Source organism: Centruroides sculpturatus, unplaced genomic scaffold, assembly GCF_000671375.1.
Source record: "Centruroides sculpturatus isolate CEXI.00-Female unplaced genomic scaffold, Cexi_2.0 scaffold1175, whole genome shotgun sequence".
In the NCBI taxonomy this organism is placed as follows: Eukaryota; Metazoa; Arthropoda; class Arachnida; order Scorpiones; family Buthidae; genus Centruroides; species Centruroides sculpturatus.
In genome coordinates, this window is record NW_019385559.1 from 212,457 (window position 1) to 227,060 (window position 14,604).

Sequence of the window (14,604 nt, forward strand, 5' to 3'; positions counted from 1 at the left end):
CGTGCTTCTCGCATGGACAACTGTATGTGGCCAGCTCACGCGTCGGAAAACCTTCTGATTTATTCGTGTACGCACCAGACGGAAAAACAAAAAATATCGTGTATCCACAAGCACTCCAATAAATAAATAGAAGTGAAACGACACTTTGAAATGTTTTCCCAATGAAAATGAATAATAATAATAATAATAAGTTTCAATAAAAATGATAAAATGTAAATTGAATTTTATTATAACGAGTTTGCTTGAATTTCGTTTCTTCTGAGATCACAGCAACGCGCGACGGGTAAGCTAGTTAGAAATAAATCAGTAGCAACCAGTGCCATTTTACAATACACGATACCCTTTGAGTAATTTTATAAGATGGTGAAAATATTGTAAACAGGACTAAAAGTACCATATAAGTATGAAAATTAGATTATATGAAACTCACAGAACTCTTAAGCACTGAGGAGGAGCTAGTAAATTAATCTAGCTCAAAATGCATCTGTAAAAAACAATAAAAGGAGTTTATAACCTGAATTGGCTGTGAGGTAGGGATTGAAGGTAGTAGTCTACTGGAAAGATTTTTTTCGGATTGAAGAGACGTTCACTAAATCAACATATAAAACACCTAAACCATCAGAAAATTCATAACAACAATAATTGAAAAATGAAGTACAATAATTAGATTGTGTCAATTCCTTAAATATAATATTACAATTTTATAAATCAAGTAACATAAATACATAGATAACTTTAAATAATAAGCTAATTAAATTGGACAAAGATACAAACAAGTACAAAGTATGCAAGTATGCAGGTTTATGAAGTTTTTCTTCATAAATCTGATTATTAAAGCCAAACAAACTGCCGAATTATTGGGCTATACACTTGATGCCACTCAGAAGTGGTTTACGTAAGGTGTGGGCGATGTGGGCCACCGCCTACGGCCTTGCTGTCTGAGGGGCCTCGTGCTTTGAAGGTTTATGCATTACATAAAAGCTGTAAACTCAACGAAAAAATTTTACTCGTCATAAAACGATAAATATATTGACATACCAAATTTGTTTTGATTTGTCTAGCAACATTTGCTGGCGTTGGGTTGCTATCGTGGGGAATCCTTGCCAACCAGAGCTGGGGATTTCCCATTGTGTTTGTTTATGTTACTTTCATGATTCTCAACATTTAAAAAGCCAATCAAAGTATCACAGTAAAGTATCCCGTAAATAGTGGAGTTAAAACTCGAATATTAAATATTAATCCCAGGGAATTTTTTACACTTTGCGGTTGTCATAGCTAGAATCTGCTGTTGGTAGATGCAGCTAATTCTTCTGTGGCAGCAAAAACATTTTTTGGTTTTATTCAGAAAATTTATTTGCTATTTTCAAGTTCCATCAAATGCTGGGAATTAATCAAAGGCAAATTAAAGCTTACTTTGAAGCCTTTATCAGACACAAGGTGAGAAAGCAGAATCGAGGCAGTGAAGGCCGTATTATTGCAATTCAATGGTGAATGCATCGAAAGCTTAAAAAATCAAATGGAATAATCAGACACACTCAGTGATTGTGATTCTGTTTTAAACGAAATACTCAGTTTAGAATTTATCATATCATTACATGTATGGTATGAGATATCGCGTGTTAATATCATAAGGAAATTATGGCAATCTTTACAAGCCCATTTAAGCAATGCTCTTGAACATTTGCATATATTTTAAGACTGGATCAAAGAATATTGACAAACTGGATTCAAAAAATGCTTGTCTGATGCCCATCAATTTATTGAGAATAGCAGTAATGCACTGCCAAAAGACTTTAAAAACGAAAGGGTTGCCGAAAAGAAAAGGATGTTCAATGATGAAGGCAGCATCAACCTATACAGTCTCCCTAAAGCAGGTATGAAACAGATTTTTTAACATCATGATTGATTCTATAATAGGCAATATGGATTCCGTATTTATGTCTTTAAATCAACATTTTGAAAATTTAGGTTTTCTCTAAGATCTAAGCAAGTTAAAAAATATTCCAAAAGAGCAAATATTAAAAAACTGTCAAGATTTACACTCAGTCCTGCGAGTGAGTGAGAGCAGTGACTTACAACCTTACAAATTATATGAAGAATTACAAACAATGATCCCAAATTTACCCAACTTCATTAAAGATGTGAAACATAATAGAATACATAACAGAAAATAACTTGAAAGAAATTTACCCAAGTATTTACATTACTGTTCGAATTTTGTTAACAATACCGGTAAGTATTGCCTATGCAGAAAGGAGCTTTTCAAAATTAAAACTAATAAAAATTATTTAATTAAATTAAGAAATACAATGGGCCAGGAAAGACTTTCAGCTTTCACAGTTTTATCTATTGAAGCATATATAGCATATAAGCTGAATTACGATACAATTATTAAGAAGTTTAGTAAGGCTAAAAGCAGGAAATTTCTGTTTCTTTAATTTTTTTAATGTTAGTTAAAGAATATAGTTGCATTTTTAGGAATAAAAATTTGACAGTTTCAACTGCTTTTTATTTTATAAAATCAGTCTTCTTGTGCCACCAGAAGGCCTCGCGAAATGTACGTTGCCCACATTGAATTTAGGTCTTGCCCTGCCGCTGATGCCACTATTAAAGCAGCCAAGGTAGACAAATCAAGACTACTAGACAGCAAAAGAAGTACAGCAAAGCATCTTGAAAACGAAGCTACAGGTGAAAAAACATAACATCTGTCTTCTCTTAAAGGCATTAAAGACGATTCCACCCACATCAATTGAATCAGAAAAGGCATTCTTGGTAGCAGAACTTTTCATTACTAAAATAAGAACCAGATAGTGATCGGATTATCGACCATCTTTGCTTTTTAAAATGTTGTTATAAAAATTTACAATAATATTTTGTATTATGTTTTATTTAAATAACTGAAATTACCTTCTAAGTTAGAACTTTAAATCTAAGTTCATTTTTTTCTGTAAATTTTCAATGCAATTCAAAGGCATTTTTTTGTTTGTTCATTTTTTTTTTTTTGTTGTAAGCAGTTTTCAAAAAACTTTAATAAATTTTTCTATTAGTGAAAAATTTCTATGTAATTCAAAGGTAATTTTTAATACATATTTTACACAGCATTATTATTATTATTTTGGAGATTGCAGAATGTATTAAATTACTTAAGAAATGAAAAATATACTGCTGGCCAAGTAAAATGCAACACCATGTAGGCCTCTAGATATTGCAGGTGTTGCATTTTACTTGGCCAGCAGTGTAATTATATCATTTGATTTCGAGATTTATGTTACAAGGGCTATTTTTAAAATAAGGTCTGTTTGTGAATGAGAGTGAGAATGACACACGATTATGGCAGTGCGTATGTGTGTCTGCTCCTAGTATGCTTTGTGCTTGTTTAGACACCATTTGCAGCCGTATCATCTGTCTGTGTGCTGAGCTGTAAAAGTTTATAATGCTTAAGAAAGTTGATCCACTGACTGTGAGATATGATCTGTTATTTGATTCTTGAGTGCAAGAAACTTGGCAGCAGCAGAAATTCACTGTCAGATTTGTGAAGTTTTACAGTGATAATGCTATGAGTGACAGTAAAGTTTGAAAGTGGGTGAGAATGTTCAAGGACGGGTGGGTTATGTGCATGATGAGCCATGCCCTGGCCAACCTCTGATTTCTGAAGATTTGGTTTGTGATGTGGATAACAATATTTGAGAGGACCAACGATTCACAATTTTAATGTTATCAATTGAATTTCCACAGGTTTCAAGATCAGTTTTGTATACCATTCTTCTTCTTCTTCTTCTTTGGCCTTAGTCCCATTGAACAGCGGAGTCAGCATATCTGGATTTTATTTTGAATCTCTATTTGGTCCGATCGTGGGCCTGGTCTGGGTGTAGGCCTACGGCTTGCAGGTCATGATGTAGTTTGTCCAGCCAAAGCTGCCTTGGGCGGCCCCTTGGGTGGGACCCAGGTACCTCCAAATTTAGGCCCATGTGAACGATGGAGTCGGCGTCAGCACGGAGCCCATGGCCATAAAGGTGCAGGCGCCACTCGTGTGCTTTCTTGTTGATCTCAACAATGCCATACTGGGCTCTGATGTCTACATTGGGTACTCGATTAAGTCTGGTGAGGCCACTCATCCAGTGCAATATCCTAGTCTCCATAGTAGCAAGTCTGTGGTCGACAACCTTCGTAGTTGGCCTGCACCCGGCCCCATACAGTGCGACAGGCCGGACGATGATTCGATAAATCTTTGACTTAAGTTGGTCCTTGATGCGTCGGTCGCACAGCACACTTGTTATTGAGCGCCACTTCAGCCAGGTGGCATTGACGCGTGCAACTGCCTCATGGTACAAGTCTCCATCGGCAGAGATCACAGACCCAAGATATTTAAACTGCTCAGCTCGAGGAAGGCTGACGCCATCGACAATGATTGTGCCTTCCTCAGTTGGGTCTGTCGTTAAGTACTCAGTCTTCTTCAGGTTCAGTTGGAGGCTATGTTGTGCAAGGTGACTACACCACATCTGGACGAGCTGCTGCAGGTCGATCTTGTCAGTAGAGGCGAGGAGCATATTGTCAGCATACAGTAACATATATGGTACATTTTGCTGGATGTCGCGTGTGATGGCATCCGTGACAATGATAAAGAGAAGTGGGGAGAGAGTGGAGCCCTGGTGAACACCGACGGAGACGCGGAATGGTTTTGAGGTCTCAGCAATGCCACAGACATGGCTCGTTGGATTTCAGTAGAGCAATTGTACCCAACTGATAAGTTCCTCAGGAATGTGATGCTGACGAAGAGCGGCCCAGATAAGCTTGTGGCACACGGTCGAATGCCTTCTCAAGATCAAGAAAGGCAATGTGCTGCGGGATCCTCTTCTCATAATGCCTCTCAACGAGGACAGCATCCTTTGACGAAGCCAGCCTGGTTTACAGTGAGTTCGATGAGGTTGCGGATTTGGCGGTCTAAGACATGCTCAAACAACTTCATAGTATGCGAAAGAAGTCGGATCGGGTGGTAGTTTGAGCACTCAGCTGGACTACCCTTCTGTTTCCAGACAGGCACTGTAATACTCTGTTGCCAGTCGGCATCCTCTTCTCCTTGATGATCAGGTTGAAGAAAGTGGAAAGCCAAGTCGATGGCCTCCAACCTTTTGCCCTCCAAAGATCTGCAGCAATGTTGTCTGGTCCAATGCCCTGCCAGGCTTCATCTTTATTAATGCACTTTCGATCTCTTCTTCGGTAATTGGATGCACAGGTCCAGCCATGGCAGGCAGTTCCGTGATAGGTGGATGTGGGAACTCCTCAGTGGAAATCTTTTTGAAGTAACTCCACCATCGCCACGGCTTGTCTGTCGATAGTCAGCTTGCCACATTTGTCGTTGATGCAGTGAAATTTCTCAATGTCTTGTATTCACCGGTGATAGCTTTTGGCAAGGCAGCAGAGGAGACACTCACCGTCTTTCCCATCAAGCTGCTCATAGATTTTCTTGTAGTGCGCTACTCGGGCTGCAGCAACAGCTTTCTTAGCATCGTGGCTGGCGTCTCGGTATATCTACCAGTTCTGTGGAGTCTTCTTGTTGAGGAAGGCATGGTAGAGCTTTTTCTTTCTATGGATTTTGATTTGACATCATCTGTCCAGAACCAATTTTCATGCTTTACAAAGCACCGGCCTGGGATAGTACGGCAGAGTGTCAAATGGGAAGCCTCTTGGATAGACCGTCTTGCCTTTCGCCGTGTCTCCTCAACAGTTGTCATAGTTGGGAGATGAATACCTGTGATGGTCTCTGCCTTTCTGCCACCCAGTTTCCACCACTTGATGCATGGTGGGCCGGTTCGATCTTGCAGGTTGATGCGAAGCGTTGCGACGACAGGTCGATGTTGTGCAGCTACCGTCTCATATGGCACGACTTTTGCGTCAATGACAGAGTGTAGGTCGCATTGTCGGACTAAGACATTGTCGATCTGTGACATTGTGTCTCCACTGTAGAAAGTGAGCCGTTGTGACAGTCGTTTCTTGAACCAGATGTTGGTGAAGACAAGATCATGGGAATCAGCAAGGCCAAGCATGTGTTCACCATCGTCATTGCGTCGACCAAAGCCCCAGCCACCATGACATCGGCTTCCATCAGCAGTCTCCTCACATGGTCATTGAAGTCACCACCAACAATGATGTAATCTGTAGCTGGCACGTTGCGCATCTGATCGTCAAGCAGCTGCCAGAATGCATCCTTCTTGGACTCCGGTCGCCCAGTTTGTGGTGCATAAGCAGTAAAAGAATGGATAGTCCGGTGCGGTGTCATGATGACAATTTTTATGAGACGGTCATAGTATCGATGGATCGATTGAACTGCATTATGAATTCGTTCTGAGATGGCGATGCCTATGCCACTGTGGGTGTGAGGGCTGCCAAAGTAGATCAGCTTGTAGCCATGTTCCTTTCGTTTTTGCTCCATGTTGCATGCCTTTTCCACACTCCATCTGGTTTCCTGTAGTGCGCAGATGTCTATGCATTGCCTCCGCAGGGCCGCTGCAACAAACTCGCGTCTTGCATACATCGTACCAACATTGAGCATCGCCACTCTCATCTGTTCAATATCTTTCCCTTCTCGTATTTTGTGTTGTTGTTTTCGGGTTTTCTGGACTAGCTTGCTTGCGTCTGGACAGTTTTGTATACCATTGTTTCGGAGAAACTGAATTATTGAAAATTGTGTTCTTGATGTGTTCCAAGACTGCTTTCTGACGATCACAAAACAAAAAGATTGGGCAGTGCTTTATCGTTTTTGACTCAATACGATCGGGAAGGCAATGAATTGTTGGATCACATCATTACAGGAGATGAGACTTGGGTGTCTCACATGACTCCAGAGTCCAAGCAACAGTCAATGGAATGGCAACATACATCTTTGCCAACCAAAGTGAAAGCCAAACAGTCCATTTCAGTACAAAAAGTCTTGACAACTGTCTTTTGGGACAGGAAAGGGATTTTGTTAGTGGAGTTTATGCCAAGAGGCACAACGATCAATTCTGATGCATATTGTGTGTGTGATCTTGAGAAAATTACAGTGTGCCATACAAAACAAGTGGTGTGGTCTACTGTCTTCCGGTATGATATCGCTCCATGACAATGCAACGCCACATGTTTCTGCACAAACACAAGGTCTGATCAGTTCTTTTGGATGGGAACAACTGGATCATCCTTACAGTCCAGACCTTGCACCCAGTGATTTTCACTTGTTTCAATACTTAAGAGTTTTTTGGTGGTTAACAGTTCAACGACGACGAAGAAGTGAAAACTGCAGTCATGGACTGGGCTTTTTCACAGGAGGTAGATTTCTTTGAAGTCGGAATTCAAAAAATTGTTGAGCAAAAAAATGGAATAAACAATTTTTTAATAAGTTTTTACATTGAATAATGAGATGAAGAAATGAAATGAATCAATTTTAGGCTCAATCATAGCATCAGAAGTAATTTATTGAATGTAAGTGAATTGAAAAAATAGTTCATTATAAATTTAATTATTATTTATTAAAATTTAATGGATTGTTCTAAAGAAAGTTTCAGTTTGAACATGGTTGTCATAGAAATACATATTTTGTCAATAAGATTTTTATTGCAGTTGAATATTATATTACTACATAATGAATGTTAAATATACTAAGAATGTGAATATCTAAAATGTAGACAGTTATTAAACTCAAAATATGTTTTACAAAATTTTACTGATTGTTTATCTGAGATAAAACTGTTTTAAAAAGACATAAAAGAATAACCAAATAAAAACTAATTTACTTCTCAATGCATTTTGACTCAATAATATGGTATAAGGGTAGACGTTAAGCACCACCTCTTATTGAAATTAATAATTATAAATAGTCTGGAAGAAAAGAATTGGCCAGGAGTGAAATTTGAACCTGCAAGTTTGGCTTACCATACAGTTTTGTTACCAGTTATGTCACCCAGATGTTCAAGCAATTCTTTGCTTCCAGACATATTTTAATTCTTGATATATCTGTGAGTAACTGGTGGATGGTTATACTTATTAATTTCAATAAGAGAAGGCACCTATTGTCTACCTTTAATACCAAATTACTTAATATCTAATTATTAATTGAGTCAATAATCCTCATCAGTATCACCTATTTCATTTTTTGTCAGTCAAAATCTTTAACATTCTGACAATTTTTTGACAGTTAAGATCTTTGACAGTAAAAGCTGTTTATTACTGGATGATGATAGAATATACAAGGCCTAACCAAAAAAAAAACTGAAACACCCTATAGCTTGGGAACCGAAAATGGGAGGGGAGAGACAAAGAGATGGTTATAACCTGTCACTACGAGACAGGACTCAACTCCATCACTTTACTCAGTATGAATGGACATGTGTTTTGTTTTTGTATATACATATGGAAATGTTGATTTTGTGCAATATGTTTATTAACATTTTCACAAGTTTTTCAATTAATCTTAATATAGAACAGTAATGCACTTGTCATCTTCAGACTGATTAAAGAGCATGTGTAAACAATTTGGAAGCATACAGCAGTGCATGAAGGCAATGTTGTAACTAGTTATACATCTGTCTTGTGCAAGGTTTTATTTTTGGGCCTCTTAATTTTTTGGGAGGATGAAATAATAATAACAATACAAATATGTTCATAACAATTGTTTACAAATAATTCTTCTGTATGTAAGAAATGTGCAAGATCATTCACATGTATTTGTAAATAAAAATATTATAGAATATTTGATATTTTCTTTGTCAGTTTTGAGGCCCCTGTTGTCCCATGCCATGTGCCTTGCACCTATTGCATCTGCTTAGTTATGACACTGCATATTGGTACAAAATTTATAGTAATGTCTACGATGCTTAGATTGCATATAACTTCTTAAGTTTTGTGAAAAAAACCCAGTAATCCAGTAATTTCAGTACAGTGCACTCTTACCCAATGTGGTCTTTAATTATCCGATATACCTCCATTATAATATGATGCATGTTTTTTTAAATACACACAATAAACTTGTAATATTAAATTTAATAAAGAATTAAACTTACAATTACAGTAGATCCCCCTATAAGACGGTAGATACGTTCCGTTCTTTATGAATCAATTTTGTAGGAATCATAGTTTACAGACTACGGCTGTTTGAAAACCGTAGCATGGCGCTACGGACGGCGGGAAAGTAGTTCGGCTGCCCGATGACGTTTTACGTATTATAGGAGTTATTTTTACCGTTGTTTACGGATACTGCCACAATTTTTATAGGAATCATAACTATAGGAAACGGTTTTATAGGGGGATCTACTGTACTGTATAATTGTACATAATTTCACAATAACAGACAGCATTGCACCAAAAAGAATCAGTACCATAGAGTGAAAGGTCATATCATTCATTGCTTTGAGATAATCTTTAGACCTTATACACATTCTGGCGATCCTCTGTTCAAGGAATGGCCAGATTAGCAAGAGTAGTGTAATTAACATCTCTCTATTCTCATAGATGTTAGATTAACAAACTTCTAATATTCAAAACTATTTTCCAAATATATGTTTGGAAATAAAATAAGTTTTTGTTTTATTATTTTTTTAAAAAACTTTTTAAGAGAAAAAGACCATATTTCTCAAGTAAACTTTTATGATCTGATTTGTGGCAAATAGTTATTTGGCAAGTACTATTATATTTTCATAATTTGATTTGAAATGGTTTTATGGACAGTTCAGGAATCTATTTTATAGGAGACAAATTATTTTTTGTTTCTGCTTTTGTCAATATACACTTTTAAATTTTATTTTCTTTAATAATTTTACTCCAGTTTGACTAACTATAAACCTACTTTATTAGCTCTCCATGAATAGAACAATCTTCCAAGACAAATATTCTTTTTTAGGAGTATATTTTATAATTATAGCATTACTTTCACATTATTATAAATACAAAAAACACAATTGTATTATTTTTTATTTACAGTTAATATAATGGAAATTGCTATTTCCTAACTTTTGTATACAGTAGACAGTTTATTGATGACAGAAACATTCAACATTAAAAACCATTTGATTCCTTTAGGTAGTCATGTTGAATTTTGAACATTTTAGTTGATATATTTGTTAATAAAAAATTTAATCTGGTACCAAGGATTTGATTTGAATGGTTGTTTTTTCCACAGGAAAACACATCACGTCGGTCTACAAGATCTAGTTCACGTCATGATTCCTCAGGATCAATTACTAGCCGCACTCGACGCAGTTCAACTACAGCTCAGACAGCAGCATCTCTAGCAGAGTCAAGAGTTACAAGAAGTAGAAATGTTAGTAATAGAAATAGAAGTTCCTCTCCATCTGAAAGTACTCGCACAAGGCAAACTCGAGAGGCAACTCTTGAATCTCCTGCATCACGTGTAAAAACAACACGAAGAAGTACAGGGCGTGTTAATTATCAGGAGAGTGAAGGAGAAGAAGATATGACTTCAACTACAGAGAAAAATGAAGAAGAAGAATATCATGTAGAAGATGATTTAGAAGAATCTGATTCTGAAGAATCAAACAAAAGCAGAACTAGGAGCAGAACTACTACTAAGTCGCCACCTAAAGTCAGAGGTAGAGGAAGAGGTCGACCTCCTAAAGCAGTTAAAGGAAAATCAAGATTTACTTCAGCTGAAGATAATTTTGATGATGACGATGATGATGATGAAGAAGAGGAAGAAGAAAGTGATGAAAAAACTATGGAAGAATCTGATACAATTGATGAGGTAATTACAAGAAGAAGTAGATCAGAAAATGATTCAGAGTCTACACGGAAAACAAGGGGAACTAAAAGAAAAATTCAGTCAGATTTATTGCCAGTGAGATCAACAAGAAGTGGAAAGACCCCAAAAGAATCTACAGAAACTGATAAAATACATTTATCTTCATCAACTAGACAAACTCGACATAAAAAAATATCTTCTGAAACTGCAAATGTGCCACTTGAAGATGTAGATATGAAGAAGGAAAATAAAACTAGTGACAATGCAGAAGATACAGTAAGTACAGAAGATAAAAAAAAGCGTAAATTGGATGTTAAGAAAGAAGCTAAGAAACGTATTAAAACAGATGATTCAAATTTAGAAAATGAAAAAGATGAAAATCAGGAAAAACTTGAAAAATCAGAATCTCTTCAAGAAAGTGCAAAATCACAACAGAGTGATATGGAGTTGGAAGAAAAGCCTAAAGAAATTTTATCAGAAACATGCAAAACTCAAGTAAACAATTTAATATCAGTTGATAAAACAAGTTCTGATGAACTGTCCAATAAAATTAATACTACAGAAAGTATGAAAAGTGAAATTTCCAATTCTTCTGCATCAAAAGGAAATTCATCCATTGATTTATCAGAAAAGATTTGTAAAGATGATTCACAAACTAATGACTTAATGGAAGTAGATAATGATAATCAAACTATTGGAGAAAAAAGTTCAGAAAATCTTTCAATAGATACTAAAAATTCCTACAAAGAAAGTAAGAATTCTGAAAATGATGTAATTAAAGAAAAACCTATTGATTCAAAAGAGAGAGATTATTGTACAACCAAATTAACAAGTGAAAAAGAAACTAAATCAGTAATATATGATACAGGTAATTCTCATAATAATATTACTCAAGCTAGCAAAGAATATGAAAATAATTCGCAGTCAAATTCAAAAATTTCTACAGAATGCACAAATTTAGTCAGTACTAATGTTGATGACACTAAAAAGATACAGCCTGAAAATGAGAAATTACAAGACAAACTCTCTGTTGTAGCAGAATGTACTACAAAATCAGATACATTGCTTTTAGAGAAATCTGATACCCAAGATTCTTCAAAAGAAGTTGAAGGGCCATCTAAACCTTTGGAAATCAATTTAAAAGACACTGAAAACAATGCTACATCAAATCAGAAAGAATATAGTTCATCTTGCAGTATTGTGCAGCCAAGTAAAATTTCTTTTCCAGAAAAAAATGCCACAAATCTTAGTTTAACAGAAATGTTACCTGTTAATGGTGCAAATATTTCTACAGAAAAATCTAGAAATAATAATGAAAGTGATGATATACTTGATATGTCAAAAACAAGTGATAATAGTGCCTCAGAAACTGAAAATGTAGCAGTAGAATCATTTTCTCAAGCACCATCAAATACTGAATGTTTAATAAAACCTAATGGTGCTCCCAACAATTTGATGCAATCCAGTGATAGTAGTTTTGATTTGCCCAATCGCAAATATGTTTATAATTCTAGTCTGAGTGAAGATTCAAAAACCTGTCTTCAAGATAAAACATTTAGCCTTATTTCATATAACTTGAGTGCCATACCAAATGAATCTTTTCCTCAAAATGAAAAATTACTTACAGAACTTAAAAGAACAAATTCAGATTTCATTTGTTTGCAAGAAATTCCAAAAAAATACTATGACATCCTTGAATCTGACCTTAATAGTCTTGGATATAAAGGGTTAGTTTCAATTCCAGAAAATAAAACAAGGGGACTAGGGACTTTTTATAAAACAAGTTCATTTAATTTAAAAAGACAAGCAGGTGTATCCTTACAAAAAATTATTGATCAGGTAAGATATTAATTTACTTCTCTTCTAAGTATATATACAGATCTGTATAACAATTTTATAATATATATACATGGTGTCCCACATAAAATTGGCCCACTCATTGGAAATGAGAATTTAAGCAAAGGTCACTTGTAAAAACATTATTTAAATGTACAAAAACTTAAAGACGACGATGAAAGTGGTGTCTTTGTACATCTGTCCACCTTTGTATACAAGTAATCATGTTCAAACTAATATGTAAATTTTTTCGTATACCTGCAGGTATACGAAATAAAATAAAAATTGTTTTCTGTTAATCTTTGTAATATTATCTGTAAAACCAGTATAATAAGTCCTGATAATAGATGAAAGTCGAATTTATAGTCAAAAAAATTTACATATTAATAAGGAAAAAAGGACATTGAGGCAATTTAATCAAATGTTCAAACTAACCTTATAAAATACTGATGTTGATAGCGTCACTGCTTCTGAGAATGCTTTCCTTCAATTTGTATGTAACTCTGGAATTGGTTTCATATACTTTCTCTTCTAAATATTCCCTATAAAATTTACATCACTAATGTTTTATCATCATCATAGTTGGGCTAAGTATAAGTTGACACCTTGTATACATATTATAAAATTATTTATTAGTTTAAAATTTGAGAGTAAAAGGGCACTTTAAACATAAAATTGAGTATAATTTTAGTCTAATATAAAATATGATTTAAGAGAATGCTTTTAGTTAGTTTGGATGATGATATTTTTATGTTATTATTAATAATCTATGAAAGGATTTTTTTAAAATATGCTTGTTATCAAAATGTCTACATTGATGTGATTTTGCATCAGCATAAACTTTTATCTTTTGTTTAAAAATTATATTAATACTGTTTTAATAATAATAACCATAATGTTAACTTTATTTAATTCATTCTTAACTTTAAATTTTATAATTAAAGAATTAAATAATTGTTAATTCTTTTAGTTGTTAGAAACTTTAAAAGTTTTAGTAAAAATAAGTAAATAAAACCAAAAAATCTTTTCTATATTTACATAAATATGATTATGCTTTAGATTTTTTTGTATTAATATCATGTTTATTCTGTTAATCTTGGAATGGATTATATATGTAATTTAGCTTAATTCCTTTATCTCTAAGAGAAACTACAAATGCAGTTCTTTCAATAATTGTCTGTTATATTTTATTATCGGTAGTCTTTTAAGTTTCTTTAGTTAGTTGCAATGTACAGACAGCAGAGACATTACTGTAGACATAATAGAGAGGTTGTGGCTGAAGTTTTCATCTCTAAAACCTGAACGTCGAGTGCCGCTTACAAGATAGTGACGCTCAATGTTTGACATTCACATTTTAGAGATGAAAACTTCGGCTGCAACCTCACTAATGTCAACTCTGAATGTTGCTGTGTAGACCTAACTTTAGACAATCAAAATCAAACTCTGATGGCTTATAGCTACAGGAAATCTTTGTTAATTTGAACTTGGATAATTTAAAATTCCATTAGTTTGTACTATTTATGCTGTCTGGGGATATAGAAGTTTATACAGGGTGTCCCAACGAAAACGAAACGGCAGAGATATCGCGTTCGTCCAAGCAAATCGCTCGGACAGGTCGATTTTATTCTCAAGGGGGACATTTTCTGCAATGAAGTTTTTGCGATTCTGAATACAACAGACAACAAAATTTTTAAAAACTTATTCATTTTTTATTAACTAAACAAACATTTATTTCTCAGCGTATATCGCTTAACTAATGAGCGGTCGAGTCTTCAGATGTCTGAGTAGCATTCCTATGGCGACCAACATCGTCTGTCGAACGACTAAAAGCGCGGGAAAACGAGTGTGCCAGACGATTTTTATCCCGACAAAACAAATAATAATCTTAAATTCGAATTGAATTACTATGTGGTCAAGCTTAATGTGAACACTACAAAATACTGTATTATAACATTTGGAAACAGATAACACATTATCAACCTTAATTTTATGATCAACTTATTTTTCCTTGCATATGCGGTCTAGCTTAAAAGGTTTTTTTT

The 14,604-nt window shown here is 34.9% G+C and overlaps 1 protein-coding gene across 1 annotated transcript in view; it reads left to right on the forward strand.

Moving 5' to 3' along the window:
- Positions 1-14,604, forward strand: part of LOC111640133 (uncharacterized protein DDB_G0283697-like) — a 71,514-nt gene that overhangs the window by 25,667 nt on the left and 31,243 nt on the right. Inside the window, exon 3 of the mRNA XM_023386131.1 lies at positions 10,148-12,565. Coding sequence (XP_023241899.1) covers positions 10,148-12,565 — 2,418 coding nt within the window. The remainder of the gene's footprint in view (positions 1-10,147; positions 12,566-14,604) is intronic.